This window comes from Molothrus aeneus, chromosome Z (genome assembly GCF_037042795.1).
Source record: "Molothrus aeneus isolate 106 chromosome Z, BPBGC_Maene_1.0, whole genome shotgun sequence".
In the NCBI taxonomy this organism is placed as follows: Eukaryota; Metazoa; Chordata; class Aves; order Passeriformes; family Icteridae; genus Molothrus; species Molothrus aeneus.
In genome coordinates this window covers 46,988,203-47,014,129 of record NC_089680.1, presented here as the reverse complement: position 1 = coordinate 47,014,129, position 25,927 = coordinate 46,988,203, and the positions used below count along the sequence as shown (strand labels likewise).

At 40.3% G+C, this 25,927-nt stretch overlaps 2 protein-coding genes and 1 long non-coding RNA gene across 4 annotated transcripts in view; 1 reads left to right on the top strand and 2 right to left on the bottom strand.

Annotated features, from left to right (window-relative positions):
• On the bottom strand, positions 1-1,570 carry LOC136568842 (uncharacterized). The gene is made up of 2 exons (XR_010785285.1): positions 1,363-1,570; positions 1-633 (listed from the first exon to the last, which is right to left on the bottom strand). It is a non-coding gene; the product is annotated as an uncharacterized lncRNA (long non-coding RNA).
• RIGI (RNA sensor RIG-I) lies at positions 1,194-21,121 on the top strand. Its single transcript, XM_066569040.1, is given in 18 exon segments — positions 1,194-1,299; positions 1,391-1,525; positions 3,358-3,656; positions 5,383-5,560; positions 6,385-6,498; positions 7,387-7,540; positions 8,402-8,660; positions 9,365-9,531; positions 9,942-10,039; positions 12,106-12,325; positions 12,952-13,162; positions 14,276-14,378; positions 15,061-15,217; positions 16,716-16,790; positions 16,792-16,867; positions 18,708-18,851; positions 20,547-20,583; positions 20,586-21,121. Coding segments are annotated over 18 exon segments (2,781 nt in total). The 3' UTR covers positions 20,834-21,121.
• Positions 21,122-23,862: 2,741 nt separating this feature from the next.
• The window catches only part of ACO1 (aconitase 1), a 55,441-nt gene continuing 53,376 nt past the window's right edge, over positions 23,863-25,927 (bottom strand). For both annotated transcript variants that reach the window (XM_066569749.1, XM_066569748.1), the window contains exons 20-21: positions 25,303-25,488; positions 23,863-24,559 (exon numbers count right to left, since the gene is read on the bottom strand). In XM_066569749.1, the coding sequence (XP_066425846.1) occupies positions 24,446-24,559; positions 25,303-25,488 (300 nt within the window). In that variant the 3' untranslated portion in view covers positions 23,863-24,445. The remainder of the gene's footprint in view (positions 24,560-25,302; positions 25,489-25,927) is intronic.

Below are 25,927 nucleotides of genomic sequence, written 5' to 3'. Positions count from 1 at the left end.
TGGCTACATCTCGTTCTACTTTATTCAGCAACTTTGGCATATTTATCCCTCTCTATACATTGTCTCATGCCACTAATGCTTGATGCTCATTGGTTGAGTAACTATAGTTATACATACATGTTAATTACTGACTGGTTGTCACACTATAAGCATCTTTAGCTAAAGTGTGCCAAATTAGCAATTCCCACAATGTGCTTGGCATCTGGCTTCATCTTGGCACAATGCTCCTTCTTCCTTGTTGTATCCATTCGAGGACAGTACATGGTCTATCTTGTTCCAAGGAGAGTACATGGTCTTCAAAGTAACTCTGTAATCTGCAGGCCAGGGTTGTCCAACTCACGTAGGAGCATATCCTGGCCTTGTTCTGCTAGAAATCTTTCTACAGAAAATGAAATGTCAGTGCCTTCCTCAATGCCCCTCCTTGTGCTCCTCCTACCCCATCTGTCCTGTGGAAGACCATGACTCAACTCAGTGGTCTTGTGTTGGCAGGCTTTAGGAAGCAGGAATCTTGTGCTGGGCCAGTAGCTGTCAGTTGTCTGAGTCTGGCACATCCACTCAGCACATGGTGAGAGGGAGGCTTGCATGTGGAGCTGTCATGTTTAGCAGCACTTCCGACTGTGGGTACTTTCTGCCCTGCAACAGGATTGTCCCCTTAGTAAGCCTTCTCCTTTGATGTTCACCTGCCTCATCCATTTTCTAAACGCTTTTAGAAGTGTTTCTATCTTTAAAAAACAACAAAAAAAACCCCAAACAAACAAACAAACAAACAAGGAAAAAACACCAAAAACCTGAATGCAGCCCATAAAAGCTCGTTCAGCTGTTTCTTGGGACAAAAGGGAAGAGAAGGTAGGCCGATGCATTTACTCTTATTTTACGCTATGCTTTTTCTCACCCTGGCAGCCGCAAAAAGGGGCTGATTACAGCTTTTCCAACCGTATGCATGAGCATACGATTAGTTGGGGTGGGGGTGGCAGTCCCCTTTTTCTTTTGCTAAAGACAGACGCAAGAGGAAACCAGTGCTCCCCTTCCAGACTGCTTTCAGTTTCCATTCTTCTGCTGGGCTGAAGTTTCTTTTCCCTGTCGCTCCCTGCTTGGGGGCGGTTCACTCCCTATTCACCCAGCTCTCCCCGTAACACGGTTGCGGCGGGCTCCGCGCACGCAGCCGGGGTCGCGGGGCCGGGATCGGCCCGGCCATGACGGCGGAGGAGAAGCGGAACCTGCGGTGCTACAGGCGCTACATCGAGAGGAGCCTGAACCCCGTGTGCATCCTCAGCAACACGACGGAACGGCTGTCCGACGGTGAGGGCCGGCAGCGGCGCTGCCCCTGCGCCCGCCCACCCCGCCCCTTCACGGTCCCCTCACCGCCTGTCCTCTGCCGGCTTCTCGCTAGAGGTGAAGGAGAGAGTCCGACAGGAGGAGGAGAAGGGCGTGACGGCGGCCGCCGCGCTGTTCCTGGATGCCGTGCTGCTGCTGCTGGAGGCGGAGGGCTGGCTCCGGGGCTTTCTGGATGCCCTGGTTGCAGCCGGTGAGTGTCCCCGGGCGGGCTCTGTCCGCCGCTGCCCGGGCTGGCACGGCCGCCCTGCCGCCCGCGCCCTGCGGGAGCTGCGCGGAGCCGCCCGGAGCGCCCGGCACCGACAGGGGCGTTCCCCGGGCCGTGGCTCAGCCGCCCGTCCTGCCGGACCAGGTCAGATGCCGTAGGAAAAGGCAAGCTGACAGTCTGGAAATAAGCCTGTTAGGAAGTGAAGCATCTGGAACAATTCTGAGGATGGAGAAAGCGTCATTGGCAGGAGACTCGCCCCTCTCAGAGCCTTTATAGAAGAAACAAGACAGCCATTGTTCTTACCAAATACAATGAAAGGAGGCTAAGTCCTCTGAAGCAGAAAGGCAAATGGATCAGAAGGTGTGTGGGGATTGACTGATAGCGTGGGATAACTTCACTTAACGACAGTCTTAAGTGACTTTAAATTTTTTTTTTAAATTACTCAGTGGCATTAAAAGCCTTTTGTTTCAAGAAGTAATGAACCACTAGTAGTTCATAAAGGTGATTGTTCCATGGTAGCTATAATTACTTGATGTGTAAGTTCCTAATCCAGTTTCCTTTATTAAATGGAACAGAAGAGAAGGTATAAAATTAGCAGCATCTGCCAGCTTTCCTCTATACATGTACGTTGTGTCATAGATCCTTGTTGGTGATTTATTAGATATGTTGAACCCCACCATCTCATTCCATAAGCTTCTTTTGTTTTCATTTCCTCACTATTAATTATGAATAATTATCTCAGTGAACAGATATTACGAAGTTTCTTATCACTTGGATGTAGCCCACTCATCCCTTAAAGCAAGTACTAGGTCCAGAGCAATGTTATACCATAATAATAATCCTGATGATAATCCTAATGATCCATGTGATAATCCTGATTTCTGAATTGCAGAACTGAGCCTGGTGGTAGTGTTCAGTTTGGTGTGTCTTCAGCAAAAAATTGAAACAGTTAGCCCTCTGATTCAAAGTGCTATCCCAAGTAGTTGTTAATTGGGCTGGGGACTAGAATTTAGTATTATTCTTCTTTTTGGCAGATGCAGGGATAAGTAATACTTAGACTAAAAACATTATGGTCGTAAGTATCCATGCCACTCTCCTGCTCTTCTAAAAGTAAATAAGAAGTTAGGCAAATTCCTTCTGTTTGACCACAAGTTCCTCTGGGACCCTGATGTGTATTTGTCCACTTCAGAAGCCTACACAGCAAATCACACAGGTCCTTACAATATGCTTCCCTGCTGCTGTCTGTTCCAGGACAGTATTGTCAGCTGGTTGATGACTGTCTAGATTGCAGGTGTCTGTACTGCTTCCAGTCAGGGACTGGCCTGCCTCCACTACAGTAGGGATTTTTGAAGGAGGGTGGAGCCAAGGACAAGAGTAAAAGATAAAATGCAGGTAAATAAAAGACTACCCGAGCATCTTGTGATTCTGTGTAGTGTCCTTTGCTCTGGGAATCCTGTGGAAGAGTATCATGGAATGCAAGAATTCCAAGGATTGTATGATTGAAAGACGCAAGTGGATATAGTTGCTTGGTGATATGGCAATATGACCTGTGACATAGTGTGGCTCTTTCTTGCTTTTGTAGGTGCTATGGCTCTTTTAGCACAGGGTTTTTCATACTAAACATACAAGTGCTACAAAGGAAAATAATCACTTATTAGATAAAAATTGTATGTGGCTCACCTAGATTTTTATCATTTACAAGAAAAAATAATTTTAATTTCTCCAGTGTGGCTGAGAAAATGGTTTTTTCAGCTGTTCCTACCTATTCTAGCTAGAGATTGAATTTACAGTAATGATTTGTCTCTTTTTTCTGAAAGGTTACACTGGACTGGCAGAAGCAATTGAAAACTGGGACTTCAGCAAACTGGAAAAATTGGAGCTACACAGGCAACTGTTGAAGTGGATAGAAGCAACAATGCTAGAAATTGATCCTGTAGCAATCATGCCATACATAAACACATGCCTGATAGAGAGGGAGTGTGATGAGATCCTGCCGGTATGGTAAAATCCTGGTATTTGCCTAGTTTTGCTTCAGAGAGGTGCTGGCTGCCTCACTTGTGGGATGAATCAGTGCCTGTGTGACAGGTGGCTGGGTGAGGACGATGGCTGGCCACAGGTCTGCCATAATTCCATAACTTTTTCCTTTCCTATTCTGAAATGGAAAGCCTCTCCTGAAAATTTTCTTTTTCAGGAGAATCAGACTTATTTAGAAGGATACCATCAGACTACTTTGTGATCAAAAAAGAAAAACCTTTTAAAATTTCTTTTAAATGTCTTTTATATAAAATGAAATACAAATACTGTCCTACAAACAGGCAGAAATTAGTTTTTGACTATTTTTCCTGCCAAATGGTTAGGCATGGTACCTTTTTTTTTGGTAAAGAGAATCAGGCAGAACAGGCTCTGAAAGCATAAAAATAGCCAAATAGTTATCTTCTTTCTTCTCTTATTAATTCAACTTTTGCCATCTTTTTGGCTGCTTGAGTTGTGATAGGTGCAATATATTCTGATAAAATATGATTAGTAATGTGATAGTCTAGAGAGTCACTTCTATGATCCCCAGAGCAGATCATATACCTTTTTCTATGAGAAATCGATAAGCAACCCTTCCCAAGTTATTATGCTCATATTTTGTAAAAGTGCAAAATTGTCTGTCTTAGACTTTGCTTTTGTCATTGAAATTATTTTGTCATTATCAAATTTTGCCATTGAATTTACCTTTTCCTCCTTGAAAAATACTTGTATAAGTAACCTGCAGCATAGAAGAATTTAGAGAAGAATACATTATTTTGCTCCTAAAAAAGTGATTTTAGATAAAGTGGATAAAGTGGATAAAGTGTATATCTTCATATCTACATTTGCCATCTCCCTAGGTGCTTGTTTGAATTGTTTTTTCAATTAGCAGAATGGATAAGCTATATTTAAGTGGCTTCTTCAACTATATTTCTTATTTTGAAATTTTTTTATTACTGCAGTCAGAGGTTGTAATTTCTTATCTGGATAACTAATTACTATATATGCATAAAGTTGTATACATAATTAATAAATTTATTAAAATATAGGTTAAATGATACATAACAGTAATATCTATATGTACATAGAAATTATTTTGTGTAGCTGTTGGCAATACATATTATATATTCACAATTGTATTTTTAAAGTTAAAGTTATCACTGTCTTTTGGGGCAGCTTCCTCTAATATCGAACTCAGTGAAGCCAAAGTCAGCCTACTGGACAAATATTGTCCATATTGGAGATGTTTTACTGCTGCCAGTTAAGAAGAGTCATTACCAGAAATTAATTGCAGATATTGTGTGCTTTCTGGAGCTGGACTGATGTGCAGATCTGTTCTTTCTCCGACTCCAAAAGCAGTGTTTTGTGATCATATGTTCTGTTTGCAAAGAAACTCTTCATGCAGGGCCCTGGGATGGTTCTTTGAGAAAGTATTAATTATAACACCAAAGAAAATTTCTCTTTGGATCATTGTGTAATATAAAGAATATATTCTTATAATTTCTTGGTCCTTTTGCAAGGTTGGGAGTAAGGGAGAGCAGAATCTTGAATTTACAAAGCTTCTTTGAATTTCTAAGAGTTTTTCATGCTTGTGGTAATGTCCATGTTACACAGTGATTTCCTGTCACTAAACACAGAGGATAAACTTTCCTCCCAATCTGTTGTCTCCTTGGTTTTTTGGAAGTTGTTAAATATGCATTGAGCACATGGTTATTCTAAACCCAAGATTCTCAATGGTGTCCATCTTCCTTGAAAAGGAGCCTGTGTGCAGCATCATTTTATGTAGTCTTTTTCTTCCAGCAACCAACTACTTCACCTTGTTGTCACAGCAAATACGTTTTAAAATCATAGGGATCAATAACATGCCTTTTTTCCCATTTATACAGATAATGGCAGACATTGATGGTGAAATGACAAATGTCTCTGAGAATTACTTTGAAACCATGATGACATTTTCTGAAGAAGCAGAATGTGATAATCTGAGCAAAAATCTCTCTTCAGTTTCGGGTAAGTCTTAAGAAGTTAAAAGTTTGTGGTTAGTATTTTCCATTTCCTTAGATTCCTGAAGGACACAGAGGTAGTGTACCACAATGGAAGGTACTGAGGAATTTGTGCATATCTCTGACTTGATTTAGCTGCCTTCTGTTTTAATGTTTAAAGGATCTCATGCTGGGCTTAGCAAATATTAGGGCTTGCCCCTCATTTATTACATGTCTAGTCAAAAGTTGTTCTGTTAGCACATTATCAAAAAAGGTCCCCAAACACCAGCCTGTTGTTTATGAACCTCTTCCCTAATATCATTAATTCACACATGACTTGATATTAACCAGTTTAGAGAACTGAATGTGACTGCAAAGGATCTGTGCAGTGACTGTCATGGCAAATTTTGCTCCACCAGTTATTTCTAGTTCCTGTTCCATAAGTCCAAACACTCTGACAAGACCACAGTTTAAGAAAGTAATAATTTCAAAAGTCTGTAGAGCAGAAGGCTAAAATAAATCCTGTGCATGTATTTGGGGAAAAAATAATCCCTTGTGTTTGCATTCTGAGTTGAAAAAAGACCAGCTGAAGTGAGCGTTGTCAGCCAAGACCTTAAATTATTTCATTTTATGAATCACAGTTGACGACTAACAAAAGTGTGCCATTAAACTCGCACAAAATTCTTGTTTGGTGCATCTGTCCTGTTAAAAGGCTTGTCTGTCGGAGAATGTTCTGTGTAGACTGCAAGGATGCTTCTACCTTTATCATTTTAGATTGCAAATATATGGGGCACAACATATTTTTCACATTTTTATTGCAGCACTCTTCACAAAAACATTGTTTTATCCTAGAAAGCATCTATGAGTCTTCATCTGTTTATGAACCAAAGAAGGCTTGGAGCTACCAGATTGAGCTTGTACAGCCTGCTTTTGGTGGGAAAAACACATTGATTTGTGCCCCCACAGGTAAGGAGACAACTATTAGAAAAATTCTCTTGGTGCATATGGCTGCGAAGCATAGGGAATGGTAAAGGTTGAATCAGACTTCTTCAGCCATTCTTCAGCTTCCAAGGAAGCTGTCTTCCTTGCAGTAGATCCAGATCTGCCCTACAATTAATGACCATGGGCAGCACAGATGCTGGCAAGACATGTCTGTTGGCACGTCAGTGCTTGTATTCAGCACATTCAGCATTCATTTCCATGTTCTGACTTCTGCTTTCTCACTCCTCAGAGTGGATTTTTCAGTTTAAGCCAGTCAATAATCATTATATTTAAGAAATTTGCAAGTTGAAGGAAAAATAGGATGAGTTAGCTTGAGGCTCCCCTCTCTTCTCTACTGCAATGCCTACAACATCCAGAGAGGTTAATTTTCCCCTGAGCTCTGGAGGAAAGTGGGATAACAGAGGCAGGGACAGAGAAGAGCCCTGGCACAGCAAGCCTGAGGGCCAAAGGAAAATGAGTGGGAGAGGAGCAAGGCTGCCTGGGGAAGTATGGAAGCTGAAGAGGCCTGGTGTCTATATATATAGTCTGATTTGATGTGAGAGCATATGCTAAGAGTGAAAAACAGACTCAGAGATTTCAAAGAATTCAAATACAGCTGCAAATGGATTTTAATCCCCAGTGACTGCTTATTGGCCTTTACAGACTGAGACTGTGAGAAAGAAAGGGGTGATTCCCCACCTGAGTAAGCAACATGCTTGTGTTCAAATCTGTTCCAAATGTGTTCAAGTCTGGAAGAGTACTGGCCCCTTTGTCAGCTCCCCTTTGTTACAAGGCATTCAGATGAGACAAGCTGCTGCTTACAAATGCACCTTTTCATACTAGTCCTTTACCATTCATGTTTGTTCTTTGAAGGATCTGGAAAAACTTTTGTGGAACTTATGATTAGTGAGCATCACTTGCAAAACGTTCCCTCAGGACGAAAGGCAAAAGTTGTCTTCCTTGCAACCAAAGTGCCAGTGTATGAGCAACAGAAAAATGTATTCAAGCAGCATTATGAAAGAAGTGGGTGTCATTCTCCCTGGTGGCTTCCTCCACAGAAAATAAACTGCCTTACAGGTCAGCTGTGGCTAGGGCAAGATGTAATGTGTTTACTGGTGAACAAGAGTGTTTGACAGTAACATTGGGATGATGAGTATCTGCAAGAATGGCATTGCCATGGCAGACTTTGTTTGGAGAGTCTGAAATGTGGTTCTGGAGAGTTTAAGCACTCATTGTTGCACATCTATGGAAATGGTGAAACTATTTCTGTACTGAAAGAGTGAGGTGTGTTTTCTCTTGAGACTCCTTTGACACCTGCTTTCAAAGCTGAGGCAGTTCCTGGCAGTAGCAGTGGGATTCCTCTTGCCATTCTCGGAGTCTTCTCTTTTCTAAATGGAAGGACCCAAACTTTGTTTTTTCAACCGCTAGTCAGACAGTGTTAGTCTATCTCTCAGATGGGACTGCGAATTGCTTAGAGGGGCATTAACAACATATATCTTTGGATTTTGAAGGAACTGGTTACTCAACATTCACATATGTATCCTTGTAGCTATGGGAAAAGAAGACTGCTGGGCAGAAGCAGTCCCATGATTCCAGACGTGTACTCAAAAGGGATGTTACGTGTGAACTGACAAATGCAGCTTAAATGTACAAGTTAATCACTCCTCAAATAGGATATATTTTTGTTAGTGGTAGTTGAAAATCCAGTTATTTACCCTCAGCTCTTTTTGTTGTTCTCAGCCTCTGTGGTCAAACTGCCAGCTCCAACTCTTTGACATTTGAAACTTAGTAACTGCCTTTCAAGCTTGCTGAAAAGCCCAATTTTCTAGCTTTCCATGACCTGCAAGATGCTCTTTTTCTTATCCTGTTTCTTGCATCTTCTTTCTAGATACTCTGTTCAAGGAATTTGTGGTGAAACAGTTGCAAATATCTCTGTAGAAAATGTTATACAGGACAGTGACATCATTGTGCTAATGCCCCAGATTCTTGTGAATAGCATGGAGAAAGGGATCCTTAGCTCCCTCTCCATCTTCACTCTGATGATATTTGATGAGTGCCACAACACTACAGGCAACCACCCTTACAATGTGTTGATGACCACATACCTGGATCAAAAATTTGATTCCTCTGCAAACCAGCTGCCTCCGGTAAGGCCCACCCCGTCAGTGGGAAACATTAAAGTGTTTTGCAATGCAGTCAGCAAAGTCTTGCCTTTTGTGCTGATCCAGTTCAAACTCCCATTTAGCAACAGCTGCAAATGGAAATGGTAGCATCTGGAGCATTTTTTCATTCTTGGACACTTCCAGGCTTTTTTGCCATGTTACATCTTCCCTGCAGCTGTCAAGGAAGACTGATCAAGCATAACAAAGACTGGAGTACTTGAGAGCAAATGGAAGAGCTGAACTGGGAGGAAAGCATGTAATTTAGTAATCTCCTTGTTACCTCTCTGTTGCTGTTTTCTTCCCAATAAAATGGGGGCGCTGCCTCTGCTGGCATGAGGTTTTCATCCAGATGAGAAGACATCTCTGAATGAATCAAAGGATGGGTCTGGGTGTGGGTTTGCTCTTCCTCTGTATGACAAGTACTGACAGATACACCTCATTATGGATTTAAGTGGCTGGATAGTTTATTTTAAGTTTAAATCCTCTAAGTTTGAATGCCTTGGAGTATGCATGAGTACATACAGGGTATGATTCTTAAGTTTTTGTGCCTGCTTCTTGTATACTTCTCTTGCCTGTTTTGTTTCCATGTTTTTGAAGATGGTGGCAATTTGGTGAGTGGTAACAATGTCTCCTGGTTTTATTCCATTTGTGATGAAGGAGCAACCACTGCTATTCATGTGTGTGCTTAGATTGTAGGTTTAACTGCTTCTGTTGAAGCTGGTAATGCCAAGAGCACTAATGAAACTGTAAAGCACATCTGTACCCTCTGCTCCTACCTTGACATGCAGGCCATATCCACTGTCAGAGAGAACAAAGAAGATCTGCAGAGGTTTGGGAAAAAGCCAGAAACACGTAAGCAGGCTTCCTTTTTATTTTCCTGTGAGTTGCAAAGCACCATGATTATGGCAGCTACTAAATTGCCCTTTATTTAGATTAAGATAAAAGCTTGAAACTAAGCTGGAGCTTCATTTCCTGCTAGCTTGGAAGAAGTTTAGGCTTGCAATCTCTTGTCCTGCAGTAAGGCAGTGCCCACTTGGGCATATTTTCTCTTTGCTGTTGATGCACCATCTCTAGTTTTTGTTCAGGTCTGCCAGTGAGGACTGAGGGCTGCTTATTCTGTGCACCTGCAGTGCTCATTAACAGTAAACTTGATTGTGATTGCATGGAGCACCATGTGTAGCATTCGTCTAGATAAGAATTTGTTCTGTGCTTCTCAAGGGAATGTTTTACTTACTCAGTACACTGACTTATATTTCTCTTCTCTAGATATCAGATTATAATGCGAGCTCAGAATCACTTTGCAGACATTATCTCTGGTCTGATGTCTGAGACAGAAGTGTTGATGAGGAAGATTTACTCAGTGGGTAACTTGCTGTAATATGCCTGTATTGCAGTTCAGTATTTGATTAAATCAGTGTGAATCCTTATAGCTGCTAGAACAGACACTATTTTTTCACTTCCTTTTTCCTTAAGTTTAAGTTACATTTAACCAATATTTCCTAAATAAGAGATTACAGATAAAAGAATCAATATATTCCTGTTATACCTGATTAGTTTGACAATCATAAACATTTTTACTTAAATTTCAGTCTGCCACATGCAATTAAAAACAGTGTGGTTTTGACACTGTCAGATCGTTCTGAGTTTAAAGAATCTGAAACAAAAGGGCTTGCATTCAAAATGCAGTGGGCTGGATTTCATTGATGAGTAATACCTGTGTGTTCTTATTTAAACATTTCTCCAAATCTTTTACACCCAATCTGTCTCTGTTAGGAAAATAAGAAATGTCTTAGTGGTATTACTCTGAATGTTGTAATTTTTCCCTTACAGCAAAAGTTAATTTTCACACTTGCTGCTCTGACACTTCTTGTATTTTCTCTGGTCTCAAAGTTGCACTTGGAGTTATTTCTAGGGTTGCTCTGGCCACCTTTTCTGGTGGCCATTCTGTCCTCTTTATGCTTCTGGGTACTCCTATTTCCACTTTTTACCAGGTCTCCATTGTTTTCCTTTGAAAAGCCTTTGAGGTAATGTTTCAGAGTAGGATCTGTGCAACATAAACATCACTGGAAAGAGGATATGGCTGCCCAAGAAAGGAAACAATTGTCAGTAGGGTTCCAGCTTCAGGAGCTACTCTGGTGGGAAGGTTTGCAGAGAGGAGATGCATGATTGTGAAAAGAAAATGGGTCTCATGATCATGAGATTAATTCTATAACCCTTCAGAAACAAATTGCTCTTTTCTGCTTTTGCAGAGTTCCTAAGTGATGTCCAGTGAGTGGCCTTAATAAAAAAAATGGAGAGCAGAAGGAGGTATAGAGCAGAGACCGATGAATGGATGTGCTCAGGATCAGCCTTGGTCTCTCCAGCTCTGGATTAAAGGATGTTGTCTGTGTTTAGACTGTTTTTTGCACACTGACTGCAGTGCTTTATACCTGTTTACTTCAGTTCTAGATTTACCCCCTGCCCTCCACTTCCCAGATATTTGAGAGTGAATTATATTCTGGGGCAGGAAGGAGAATTAGAGCACTCACACATTTAAAAAAATCCCCAACAAAACAACCGAAACCCAAGAAGCCTGATCAAAGAACAGACATTTTCAAAGTGCAGGTTACATTAAGCAAACACTTCTGAAGCTTATTTTGCATCACAGTTCCTCTTTTATGAATGACAGTGGCTTCCCTTCTCTGGAAGGGTAATAGTTACTGTAGCCCGTGAAGCACTCAGGTAGAGTGTGTATGCAGCAAAGAGGTACTGCCTAGTTCTGCCTCAAGGACAGCCCCTGGACAATTTGCTTCTGGACTATTTCATGAATGAATATAAACTGTTCAGTAGGTGGTAATTCAAGGACCATGCAGTTTTTTTGAATACCATGGGCTTCTTACAGGATAAGTGAGCTCTGATTTCATTACTAAGTCCCTGCAGATGTGTGTGTGTACACACATTCCTCAGTTGAATTGTACTGGGTTAATTTTAGGGTAACGTCTGGGTATACATTGAAACATAGGGAGTGAAGAAGACGGAGTCAGACTCTTCACAGGTGGTTCCCAGAGGTGGGGCACAAGCAGCAATGGGCACAATCAATGGGCCCAAACAGAAATATTTAAACAACAGGAAGAAATTTTTTGCTATAAGGTGGTCAAACACTGGAACAGTTTGCCCAAAGAAGTTGTAGACTCTCTGTCCTTGGAAGTACTCAAAGCCCATTTGAATTGAGTCACCTGCTCTGGGTGATCTGCTTTGAGCAGAGGGTTGAACTAAAGGCCTCCACAGGTGCCTTCCAGCCTCAGTAGTTCTGTAATTGTATCATAAAACTCTTCTTTTGCATAGGCTTTTTAGAGCCAATATTAGTGGGAAATGTATTCTAATTCTAATAAAAGCTAATTCTTTTTATTTGTTAATCAAGAGGAATATATTTTTTTCTCTCCTTTAATAGATACCATCCCCCAAATCAACAAGAATTACTTTGGAACACAGAGATATGAACAGTGGATAGTTTCCACTCAGAAGAAATGCAGACCATTGTAACTGGGAGATAAGGAGAAGGAGAGCAGTATTTGTGGAGACCTTTTCATTTGTACTGAGCACTTGCAGGTAAGTGTGTACCCTCTTTCCTTCCATACAGACGTAGAGTCATTCTGTTCCTTCTGTTAAAGGTATGTTCACCTAGAAGCAGACATTGAGCCAATTGTAGACTATCCTCCTACCATTGAGCCAATTGTAGACCATCCTCCTACTTGTGGGGCACAGCCGTATGGCTGTGCCCCACAAGTAGGAGGATGGTCTACAATCATGGGTGCTGGTAGCATTAGATAAGCCAACATACACTGCTCGGTGCACCGCCTAGCCTCCTGGCCAGTCTCAGTCTTCTGGGGAGAAGCAGGTGGCCCTTGTACTTTTCTTATTGAAAGTCAGAGGTTGTCACTGTTTCCTTACCTGATTTAGTTAGCAGTGGGCTATATTCCAGCCTGTGGTCTGGTGTGTTGCAGTGTTGACTGCAATTTTAAATCACTGGTCTGTCTCCCCTTGAGTTTCAGTTGTTTTCTTAGAAGAAATAGTGCAAGAGCTGAGTTTGTTTTGTTGCTGTCTTTTGACACACAGTATATCACAGAAATTCTCATGTCAGTTTGCTACAAAATGTGAGATATTCATAATTTGTTTATTTCTGGGGATTTTGTTGCATTTAACAGATTTCCCTGCTTGCATCTGAAAAAATGGAATAGAAAATAAAAAAAGAAGCTAAAGATAATGTGTGGTGTCTGAAAGCAGGTTTGTGGGGGAGTTCTGCTTTCTGCATTAAAAAAGGTAAATTTTTCAAGAAACCATTTGTTTGTTTTTTTTCAGAGAAAGAACAAGAGCTGACTGCCCTTTCAAAAGATGAATCAAATGAGAATCCAAAGTTGGAAGAGCTTGCTTGCATCCTGGATGAAGCATACCACTATAACCCAGAGACTTGCACTATTCTCTTTGCCAAGACAAGAGCCTTAGTAGCTGTATGACATTTGTTTTTAAAACTCCTGAAATGGGAAGTGGGAAAATAAAATGAGTCATCATATTACCCTTCCCATTTTGAACTGAAATAGAAAAATGTGCATGTATTTGATCCTTCTAATTTATTTTACTGTGTCTACCTAAGCCCTGATGCTCTGAGGCAGGATGTGTGAGGTTTTTTTCTTTTTCTGAAAACTACAGTACAGCTATGGTGTCTTTCATGATGTCTAACTACATGTTGTAGTTGACCATTAAGCCATCAGATTTTGATTTTAAGCCTAAAGTGAGTTACAATAATATGTAAGATGTTTTAATGTTTTAAGAGTTTTGGCTTCAAGGTAGTGGTGTTGTGAATCAGCAGCTCTACTCCATTACTGGCTGCACATCAGGAGGTATTTATACATTTCTCTAAGGGTTCCTATAGACCTAAAGAAGGTCTGTGTCCTAGCACCTGTTTTAGATCAAGACAAAGGAAAAACTTTGTGCAGCAGTTGTTCTCAGGACTCTTCTTATCAGTGGTCTACTTCATACTTGCCTATGATCAAGAATCTAGGCTGGATGATGGTTCTTTCCCCCTTACAATACCTTGCTCCCAGAAAAGGTTTGTGCTTGACATTAATGTGCTGCTAATCACTAGCATGAGTAGATTAAAACATTTACTGGAAATACCAGCTCTGTCTACTGTAAACAAATTTATCTGCTGAATGACCCAGCCCCCCTTTCTATCCTTTTCATTCAGACATACTGGATGAATTGCAGACCAGAAAAAAATTAAAAGCAGGATAAAGTCCAAACTAACAACACCAAGCATCTGCTGGCAGCTTTCCATTTTAGACTTAAAGGCTTACAGTAGCTTGGCTGAATTTTGTTCTTCTGTAAGAGCAGTTTGAATGTGCTACTGTCACTGTGTAGTAGAAGCCCAGTTTGTAAATAGCAACTACTTTCCTTTGATGCTAGAGGTGTAGAATTCAGTGACCTGTTATTTTATAAGAGAAAAATGCCAAATTTTTAGCAGTGAAAGGCTACTTGCTCTCTAGCCAGCCTTTAAGTTTCTACCTATCACAAACTAGCATTTCATCTGCACAGGGAATCTAACTCACTGATTTGTTCTCCAGGCTTTGAAGAGGTGGATAGAAGGAAACCTTCTTCTTAGCCACATAAAGCCGGATGTGTTGATGGGTAAGGGAAGAAGAGATCAGAAAACAGGTATGCAGATTTGCACTAAGATATGCTAAACCACTGGTGGCTATGCTGCTATGTTCTGCTTTTCCTGTGTTCATCTTCTGTGCCCTTACAACAGAGGAAGGTCATGCAGGTTTGCACTTGCATTCTTCCATATTGGGAAGACCTTGAATAGATCCTAAGGAGATGCTTGCATTTTCTGTCCAGAACCTTTGGTTAAAGCAGCAGTAACACTGTGAAAAATACTTTTCTGCATGATTCTTCTGCTGGTTGAAAAGCAGTTTAGAAACTTCACTATCATATCTTCTTGTGATTAATTCTCATATTATCTCTGTTGCTTTTATATATCCCTTTCTTATTTTGTGTTGGATGGCAGAAAGACATTTTAAGATAGAATAGAAGCTATAGCTAAAATGATTTACCTATGGCTTAAGTTCAGAGTTAGGTTGGGTTTTAACTAACTAAGCTGCATGGGTGTCTCCAATAAAGATCATCTGGGTGTTGTGTCTAAAATGGTGTTTCCCAGGTTGATAATTCCTGTGACACATCAATAGGATTCCCTGGTCAGTGGGTATGATATACACCCAGCTGCATATTGAACTTGAAGTAGTTTTCCAGATCAAAAGGATGTACTAATTTCTAATCACTTAAGTAAAAGCAAATGCGGTATCTTGCTCAAGGAGCTCTTCAGTGTTTTTTTGCTGACACAGTTTCTTAGTAATGCAGAAGGGTGTACTGGATGCATTCAGAAATGACAAAGACATCAGACTGTTAATTGCTACATCTGTTGCTGACGAAGGCATTGATATTACTGAGTGCAACCTTGTGGTGCTCTATGAATACTTCAGAAATGTCACCAAAATTATCCAAGTCAGAGATAGGGAATTTCAGAGCTATTACTGTAGAAACCTGTTTTGGCCTAGAAATGGACATGAAATCTTACTAAATGGCATCTTGGAAATACTGCAGCAATACATGCTTGCCTTGCTGTTGTTTCTCTGCTTTAGAGCAAAGTCAAGTGAATGATGGGACATGATAAATTTGTTCACAGATCCAAGTCCTTGATGCTGTCTGACTGAAAACAGGTAAATAGCCATGCTGCACAAGGTTATTGAACTGTTGAGGACTGATACCTCAAGTTGACAATTGCATATAAGCAGAACTATGGCTAGAAGAACTGTTGTCAGAAATATTAAAAATCATTCTGTGACAATTTACAAAGGACTGCTGCAATGGAATTTCTTGTATTGCCTTGGCTTCTGAAGGCCTTCCCCAGCCTGGTGGTTTATTACCAACACAGCTACTCCCAGGTACATGAGGCGTTCACCTGTGCAGATTTCTAATATTCAGGACCAAAAGAAAGACACCCTATGTCTGTCTTCCCTGCTTGTCCAGAAAAGTCTGTTGTGACTTCGGCCCTAAATTTGGTGATTTTATAGTATGGCCAGTAGAGGGGAACGAAGAGCCACACTAAATACTGATTTCTGCCTCACATTCCTAAGTGGAGTAAAACTGCCTGCTCTTTTAAGGGTGCATCTGCAATATTTTTTCCTATTTCCCAAGCAGTTAACATCATAATTTAATGTGATTTCCATTGTACTTACTCTGTACTCTACTTTCAGGGTTTGTGTATTGCGACCTTCTTATCTGTGTTTTGTAATGAAATAATTGGCCCAAAATTGACTTTTATGGATGAAAGGATAGTGTTTTTTATTAAGAAGCCATCAAAGGTGCAAAGAAGAGAGGTTATGTCAGTTTCAAACCACAGTCATGATTTTTGTGGAGTAAAAGCTCAAAGGCAAGTGTGAACTCTTTTTATAACCAAAATACTGCTAAATTGGTATCCCTGAATTTTGCCTTTGTCACAGCTTTAATAAACAGGCAGGCAGTAGGCATAGTCAGGTAGAAGAGAAGGTGCTTGCTGTTGTTGTCTCTGTTCTTGTCAGCACAATATTTCCAATTCCTTAGGTTTTTGTGATATATGGGGATTTTGGGTCTTTTTAGACACCAATTAGCAGGGCTGAAAACTAATTGAGAAAGACTGAGATGAAGTTTTCTCCTTTACATTTTTTTACATAACAAGAAGACAGCAAGATGCTACACAAAAATTGTATTTTAAAGCATGCCTGAACTCAGCACAGGGAGGCCACAGAAGCAGACAATATAGTACTGGCTAGGGTATATCCAAGAGGATACCTGGAAGGGGGCATCTTGTTCTGGTTCATTTTTGAAGAATGCTCTTCAGAATTGTCTGAATCTGAATATTGCAAACAAAAGCAGCCATACAGACAGTGCTCAATAGTCTCGTGGCAGAGCAGTCACTTCTGCACATGTTGTTATGAGTAACTAAAGAACATAAATGTGTTGCTATGTAGGTCATGGAAGGGCAAGAGACAGCAAGTGCATCCTTGTGACAGGTAAAACAGAAGTAGTTGAGAATGAAAAACTAAAGTTACAAGGAAGAAATTATGAATGCAGCTATTGAAAAGCTACAAAACTGGGATGAAACAACATTTGCAAGAAAGGTTTGTGATTTGTGCAATTTTCATACTCAAATTTTAAAGGCATAATCTGTATCAACCTTCACCTACTAGGGCTCTATGTGGGGCCAAGTGATAACCCAAGGGAAATGTTCATTGCACTTGATTTCTGACAAAGTCTAGGTCACCAGAGAAGGGATACTGTGTACTGCCATTTTGTGAATATCAACTGTACAGTAATTGCAAAAAACTTAAGAGTGAGAGGTAGAATTTATGACCTGTTGCTTATGGAAAGAGGACTCATGAGTAAGAGTTTGAGGCCATCTTGGGCACAGTATACAAAGATATTGTGATGTTTTTCAGCTGAAAATCAGGAGGGCCAAATCCCAACTGGATATTCATATGGAGCATCACCAAGGGCTAAGGAGGAATCCCCATTCTTTATTGGATATATCACATAGGGACAAAGATGAAAAGACTGAGGCTCTTAATGCCTTGTTTGCCTCTGTAAGACTGGTTGCTCTCAGGATATCCAGCCCCCTGAGCTGGACGACAGAGATAGGGAGCAGGATGAAGGCCCCATAATCCAAAAGGAAGTGGTTAGTGACTTGCTACACCACTGCGACACACACAGTTTTATGGGGGCAGCCGGGATCCACCCAAGGGTAGTGAGAGAGCTGGTGGAAGAGCTCTTCAATCCACTTTCCAGCACTTTTCAGTCCTGGATAATCAGGGAGATCCCAGGTGACTGGTGGTTGGTCAGTGTAACCACTCAAGAAGGACCAGGAGGACGCAGGGAACTACAGCCCCATCAGCCTGACCTCGGTGCCAGGGAACATTAGGGAGCAGATCACCTTAAGTGTATTACCCATCACGTACAGGATAACCAGGGATCAGGCCCACCTGGGAAGGGCTCATGAAAGGCAGGTCCTACCTGAGCAGCTTGATTTTCTTCTGAAACAGTGTGGCCTGCTTAGTGGATGTGGGGAAGGCTGTGTTTGGTGTCTCTCTGAACTTCAGGAAGGACCTTGACACCATTTCCCACAGCATTCTCCTGGAGAAACTGGCAGTTCATGGCTTGGATGGGTGCAGTCTTTGCTGGTTAAAAAATGGCTGGGCCCAGAGAGTGGGAGTGATTGGAGTTAAATACAGCTGGTGGCTGGTGTCAGTGATGTTCCCCAGGGCTCAGGAAAGCCTGGAATAAGGCAGTGGCAGGTACTGCTAACTCACTATGATTTGTGAGTCAAGGGGGTATGGGAGAGCTGACTAACAGAGCTCTCCCATACCCCCTTGGACTCACAGATCATCCTTTGTTTCCAGACAAGCTTTCAGAGATTGAGCTGTGCAACAAAGGGTGCCCAAGGCCCCCTGGTCTTTACAACATTTCTTCTCCTACCTCCAAGGCTTGGTGCAGTTGCTCCTATTTCTTCTTGGAGGATTCCATTCCTGCATTTGGTTCTCAGCTACAGGCTGTGCATTGTTCCTTCTTTCTCTGCCTGCAGTTTCTGCGATCTTTGTAGATTTCTTTCCAAACTGTGAGATTCCCAGAGCAGCAGCATTATTATGCTGTAGGGTCTCACATGACTTAAGGGTTCACCTTGACATACCAGCCTTAAGACCAGAGGGGCTGTTGGGGGTTAGAGGGGAGGAAGGAGCAAACAGCATAAATGCTGTTCATCACATAGTCTCATTCTAGCCCTGCATTCTAAATTGACAAATGTACCCTGTTCTGTCTTGGTATGAGTTGACAGAACAGAACAGAAGTGTGTTTCATTTTGTGTACTTTAAGTAATAAGTTCCTAGATGTTACATGCCCAAAGTCACATTTAGGCTGACAGTAGGACTTCATTTCATAACGATCTTGATTTTTATTTATTTATTGCAGATACATGGCCTGCAAACAAAGGAAAAGATGCTACGAGATTCCAGGAAGAACAAAACAAAACAAGAAATAGTAGAAGGGAAAAAAAATCTTTTGTGTGGAAATTGCAAAGCATATGTCTGCAGTACAGACATCAGAATTATAAAGGTATGTTTCCTTCTATAAAGGAACCTATATCCATGATCACCAGGGAAGTCAGCATTATTGAACTAACTGCATTGTTTATCAGTGTGGAAGTGGGCTATTTTGTGCAAACTGGAGGAGAATAGAAATTCTGAGTAAATCAGTAAACCACAGGAACAGTTGAGACGACTTCTAGTAGTATTATATGATATGATATGATATGATGTAATATGACATTATCCAAGGTGTGTAAATATGGGATGTGGTAGGAATCAGTTCAGTTTTCCTGAAGCCCTTCTGAAGCCCTTCTGACGAATTTTGTGGAAAACCCCCTGATCTTCAACTACATAACCTTCTAGAATTACTGCTGGATATTTACTTTCCTGATTAGCATCAGATGGAAGTCTCTCTGCTGTTGAGATATTTCTCCCACAATTTCTGTTGACTGAAAATTATCTACACAAAGTACTGGGATCAGCTTACAAACTCCTTGTCTTATGGGTCAAGTTTGAGTTTTGAAAAGCAAGGTAAATCATGGTTTCACAGGAAAAGCCCTACAGTTCTTCAGTATTATTTTGTTTTCCATTCTGTAGGTGCAGTTCACATTGCTTCTATGTATATCCTAGGGACATTATGATTGTACTCTTTCTAAACATGAATCGTTTCTTTGTAGACGAAAGAAGGCGATAATCTTTACACACGGAAAGTGGTGATCATGGAAGAGAGGCTCTTCTGAGGACTTTGAGCCTTTATAGTTCTGCTTTTTTGTTCTTTTGAAGCTGCTTCTATTTGTGCTTCTCTGAAAAGTACACATGCAATGTCACGAGGGGCCTGAGGTCACAGCTGAGCATTACCATGGCTGCCTTCAGGCCCTTGCCAAATTTTTGTTTGTTTTTATCAGCTGCTTTTGGAATGTAGAGGGTGCTCACTATAGCTGAGCTATTCCCAACTCTGCAAGGAGTTTGGAATAGCTCAGCTTTGTGAAAACTTGGTTACATTTCTTTGACAAAAAACAAGGGCTATCTAAAGCACCTTTGACTTTTACTGTATTTTGTGCTCCTGGCTTATCACCTATACCTGTGCAAAAAGAGCCAAGAGTTCAGAAAACTCTTCAGTAAGTGGTTTTGCTTAGTACTCTGCAAATAACACCTCAGTTTTTAAAATAGTCCCTACAAACTGCATTTTCAGAAGATCTATCATTTTCAGACCTAAGCTGAGACTGTAAATATGCTTTCAAATAAGGCTGTTAATTTCTTTAATATTTTATTATCTATATTATAAACAATAACTGTAACTCCTTCATCATTTTAGGGTTATTTTTTCTACCACTCTGAAGTAATTGCATGACCCCTCATGGAAAACAGGAGTCTCTCAAACTTGTCCATTGTCTGAATTACTCAGTTTCAGGGACGTGGCTCAAATACTGCAAACACAGTTTTTAAAAAGCTTACTAAGTTCAAACATGTGTAAGCTGGTAACTGGGGATACAGAGTAATTTATTTTTGTTGTGATAAGCCCAGGTCTGGGTCCTTCTAGTACCTGGTATTCCATGAATGGGGGAAAAAAAGAGCAATGAGCCAAAGAGGCTGGAAAGTGAGCGTCCTGGATGACAGCAAGTGCCTTAACAGTGAGAATATGTATTTGAGGAGGGAAGGGGAATGACAACAAAAAATGAGGAATGTTGTTTCTAATATTAAGTGTTTCTGGCATGTGTTTCAGGTATCTCATCACACTGTCTTAGGTGATGCATTCAAGGAGCAAAGCCCCATAGGAAACCTTATCAGTTTGATGGTTTTGAGAAAAAAAGCAAGATGCATTGCCGAAATACTGAGTGTCAGCATGACTGGGGGATCATAGTGAAGTACAAGATATTTGATAATCTACCAGTGATCAAAATCAGAAGCTTTGTACTAGAGGATGTTGAAACAGGGACACAAATGGATTTTCAGAAATGGAAAAGTATTAATTTGTCTTTGAAGGAGTTTGATGAAGAAACATCCAGCTGAACTCAACATTTTAATGGATATATTGTTCTAGGGCACTATGCTGAAATAGCAGCAATGATCAATGATCAATTTTCTATAAAAACTTTCGTTCTTTATGCTAGGTCCCTCACCCACATCTGGCTAGATCATAAAAGGCTGGTAAAGCCACTAAAACCAGTATTTGCTATATAATGAAATATTTCACCAGAAGTTTCACTAGAAGGACAAATATGTGCCTAGGTGTATAGATAAAAATAATTATGGCTATGAGCAACCTGGTCTGAAAAAATATAAGACCAACTTGAGTGACTAACACCCAACTTTAGGTAACAGGCCTTCAAGAATTGAAATGCGAATCAGCCTCTTCTTTGGTACTGCTAACATGTAGTTGGATTGCACATCCTTGTGAACAACATGGTTTACTAGCACTTCAGGCAGTACTCTAGCTACTTTTGAAACTTTTAAAAAAGTTACTTTTAACGTTTTAGATGTTGATATATAAAATTGAAAGAAAAACGTCCAGTAACTTTTCTGTAAGGAAGATACTACAGCTCTTAAATCTATCTTTAATAGGAAATGCTTCTGCAACAGTAAGAAATGCAGTAGGGCAGAGCCCTCTTGACGATTCATCCTTGTGATTAAAATGGTAGCACTTTTTTATATCACTGCACCTTGATCAAGTTGCTGTTGCTCAAGTTGCAGAATGGGCACCCTCCTGTGCTGCTGAACTGAGCAATTCCTAATAGGGACAAAGTGCCCTGGATCATGGGAGGAGGTTCAATTTTGATGGGGATTAGCACTTACCTGGATGCCCTGTTTCATGGACTGTCACCTAAAATCTCTCAAGACACTGGAAATACTGTAAGCTTCCTATCAGAGTGATCTAGCATTCTTACAAAGTATAGGCATTAGTGTATTCAAATCTGTCCTCTTTACCCAGATCCCAGACTTCCCTAGGAAAAACAGAAATTCCTACAGAGGTATGAAATGTTGTACTTGAACACTTAAAAGCACCTGCTGATTCCACACATCTTCAATGAGCTCAGTATTCAGTATTTCTGGAACCAAAACCAAATGTATTTTATGTTCACTTAGTGTATTTGACAATGTGGTAAGGTATGTATGTACAAGAATTATGTTACAAGATGCCAGAACTGATTTAAAAAAACCCAAAACCAAAACACAATCCCCCCACCCCAAACCTAATTTAAGAGTTAAAAAATATGAACCTAAATTTATGAGTTCAAAAATTAATTTAAACTGCCCAAATCCTACTTAGTGAGGCTTGTGGTGTTCTTGTAAAGTATTGTGTGGCATTAAAAGAAAAAGAACTTTGTAAGCACTGCTTCATGTTCCACCTCAATCCATGGCTTTTACTGTGAAAGCTGTATGCACTGTACAGGAAGGCTGAATCTCAATCCTACATTAACTTCCTCTGTACTTAGTTTTTACCTAAAAGGAAACACAGAACAATGAATTAAGATGATTTATGGTTTAGATAATGCCTCCCCTCCAAAAATACTAGGAACAAAATACTTTTGAAAAAGGCTGATTTAGCACTGTCAGATTGAAACATGGAAAAATCACAGTTCTTAAGTATCAAGTTGCTCTGTGAAAGGACCATCTGCTTTGGAACTTTTGGCATTAAAAAAAAAATCAGTCCAAAATTCCAGTTTATAGTAGTAGCTGCTGGGCAGTTGAACTTGAAAGGTTTTGATATTTTCCTATTCTTAAAACACAAGGATTTCAGAGTAAAACTTTGCAATTCAGCCTAAGTAAGTACTAAATGTTGATGGGATAACATATTAATAAGAATTTAGCTTGATACAAGAAGCCTTTCTTTCAATACACTGCTTCAGTGAAGGTGGGAGGGTGGGGAAGAACACCAGCACTCTATTTGGCCTTTGAGAATATCTGATTTTTTAAAAAAAAAAACCCTGAAGCTGAAATTGCATAATTCTTACAAAGATTACTACCATATTAACTATGTTCACAGAATCATAGAACAGCTATGGTTGGGAGGGACCTCTAAAGGTCATTTTGCAACCCAAGGAATTGCCCAGGACAATGTCCAAATGTCCAGACAGCATCTGAACATCTCCAAGGATGGAGACACCAAGACCTCTCTTGGCAATCTCCTCCCACTGGTGCTTGGTCCCTCAGAGTGAAGAAGTGTTTCCTGTTGTTCACAGGGAACATCCTGTGTTTCACACTGTTTGAGCCCACTGCTTCTTGCTCTGTCATAAAGCAACACTGAAAAGAGCCTGGCTGCATATTCTTTTGTGCCCTCCATTCAGATATTTGTACACAAACAGCAGAGATATCCCTGAACTATCCCATCACTGGACTAAACAGACATGGCTTTCAGCTTCTCCTCATGAGAGACACTTCAGACCCTGCAGGATTGTGGTGGGCCTCTGATGGATTTACTAGAGGAGCCACTATCAAGCAATAGCCTGTTTCAGGTACAGCACAGTCTTTGTGCCCTCCTGAAGTCTCTTATTTCATAACTGTTTTAACAGTTGTTTTTTATCCAGAAACAGCCAGACCTGACTGCACTAAAAACATGTTAGGAAATTACTTTGAAGTAATTTCTCCACTATATTAATTGTTGTGGTGGTTGCTGTAAATACAGTTAAGAGTGAGAATTGTTTATCTCTGAGTAAGAGTGGTTTATCCCTGTAAATATATTCACATGGCACTGTTGATTGGGCAGTCACTGACTACACTGAGTGCATGAGTGTAATTACTAGTTGCTAACTGACATAGAAATTGCTGATGAGGATCTTGAAAGTGTGGAGATTGTCTTCTTGATGGCACAAAATAGATGGAATTGTACCATGCCAGTATTCTCTTAGGTTACAGAAGACTGCCAGTATCTGACAGTATTTGTATTCATTCTAGCTCATGCAAACTTGTCAAAGAAACTAGAATTAAAATAAATGGAAAGTCAAGACTCCTATGATTCTGTTCCTACAGGGACAAGAAGATTGTAAGCTGAAGTTTTGCTCTGCATCACAACACTAAGGATAAAATGACAGAACCACCAAACTTTTTAAAAATAAATTTAATTTTATCTATTAGAAATATCCCCAATAAGTCCACCTTTCCACAAAGGCTTAGATTTTAAACAGAGTTCACATTTTTTTAAATGAATAAACAGCTAAATAATGTTAATATTAGATTCAGATTCTATTTAACTGAATAAGAAAGCAAGTCAGTGTCAGGTAATCAGGAAGGAATAAAAATTTTTTATACTGTCAGTTAATTTCTAGATCACTGATATGAGCATAGAACTTCAGAGTCAAGCAAAGTGGATCAAATACATGAAATCAGCATGTGATCTTCAATGGTTCTACAGATGCCAGCAGTATTTTAATGACTTTCGCATTGTATTCTAAGGTAAGTCAAGCCAACTGTCATACAAAACAGTTAATAAATGCTGTTTACTTTATATGGGTGTGTCCAGTTTCCTGATACACGGAAAAATTCAGCACTGTAAACAAGCCTTCTAATACAATCCACAGAAAAATTGTTCGTTTTATGGTTCACACTTTAGCATGATTACTATAGTTTCATTGTGCTCAGGAGAAGCAGGTTTGTACCTGGACCTTTCTGTTTAATTGTTTTTGATTAGGATGCCATTTTCCGGATCATGTAGTTCAGAATGCCGCCATTGTGGAAGTAAGTGAGCTCCACATCAGTGTCAAATCTCATGATGGCATTAAAGGTTTTCCCAGTGTCCAGCTGTTAGGGTCAAAAAAAGTCATTCAAGCAGCAGAACCTTGCACATGTTACTTGACATCATAGTAAAATAAAGACTACTAGCATAGTTTTGCTATCTTAAAAAATTGTGATAGAAAGCTAAAATGAACAGGCACCAATGCTTCTATCCACACTAGACTACAGGAAGCTGCTTGAGAGGAAAATGGTTTAAAACAAACCATAACAAACACAGTATGGAATCTCTTTGCATTTGCTGCTTCATTTATAACTGAGAAATTTATAGTAGACTCTGAGTGACTAGTCCAAAATACAGGATGGCTTTGTGCTAATTAAAACAGTTTGAGCATCCTGCTTTTGTATCCTCTCATAGTAAATCACAGAATGGTTTGGGCTGGAAGGGACATTAGGGACCACCTAGTTCGAGCCCCCACTGCCATGGGTAGGGAACATTCCACTAGAGAAGGTTGCTCCAAGCCTTATCCAACCTGACCTTGAATCCTTCCAGAGAGAAGGAATCCACAGCTTCTCTGGGCAGTAGTTCCAGTGCCTCATCTCAAATTATTCCTTTTATCTAACCTAATTCTACCCCCCTCCAGTTTAACCCCTATTAGAATAACTATTTTAATCTCCTTCACCATCTCAATTCTTCTCCCTATTTTAAGCTAATCTCACTGCCATATGACAAAGCATATGTTTTGAAGAGACAGTTAATTTTGAGTAAAATTACAGAGATTCAGAGAATTCAGCTCTTAGGTGTCTCATACCTTAATCTGGACATTCATCTGTGGTTTTAGGTTTTCAGGAATGATAATAGTGTAACGCTCCCGTCCAGTGAGTCCTAAAGTTCCTGCATCCTCTCCAGGTAAATACTGCAGAGGAATCACTCCCATTCCTACTAGGTTGCTTCTATGAATTCTCTCATAGCTTTCAGCAAGCACAGCCTTGACACCCTGGGAAATACACAACAGGTTGAGTTATTTCATAGTTCAGAACAGTCTTTCTGTATTCACAAGAAGAAAATGGGTTTGTTTGCGGTCCCCTCCATTTCATTTACCAGCTACTGGTAGAGTCAGCAGGTCTGTCTGACAGCAAACTGTCCAGGATGACTTGATTGTACATTAACTTTCACACCTCTCTAAAAGAAGCCTGACTCAAAGAAGTAACACATTTTCTCAGGAATCCTACATCTACTTTAACATGTCTTATGCAGTGCACCACTAAACATTTCCATTACTCTTCCTAATTCAATGTTGCCCTCCTATAAGCACCAGTGTGCAGTTCAATTAATTTTGAAAATTTTACATGTTAATACAGTTAACACAAAAACTCATTGCCAGAAAAAAACTCCCAAAACCTAGATGAACTTAAATACCAACTCTCTTGTGCATT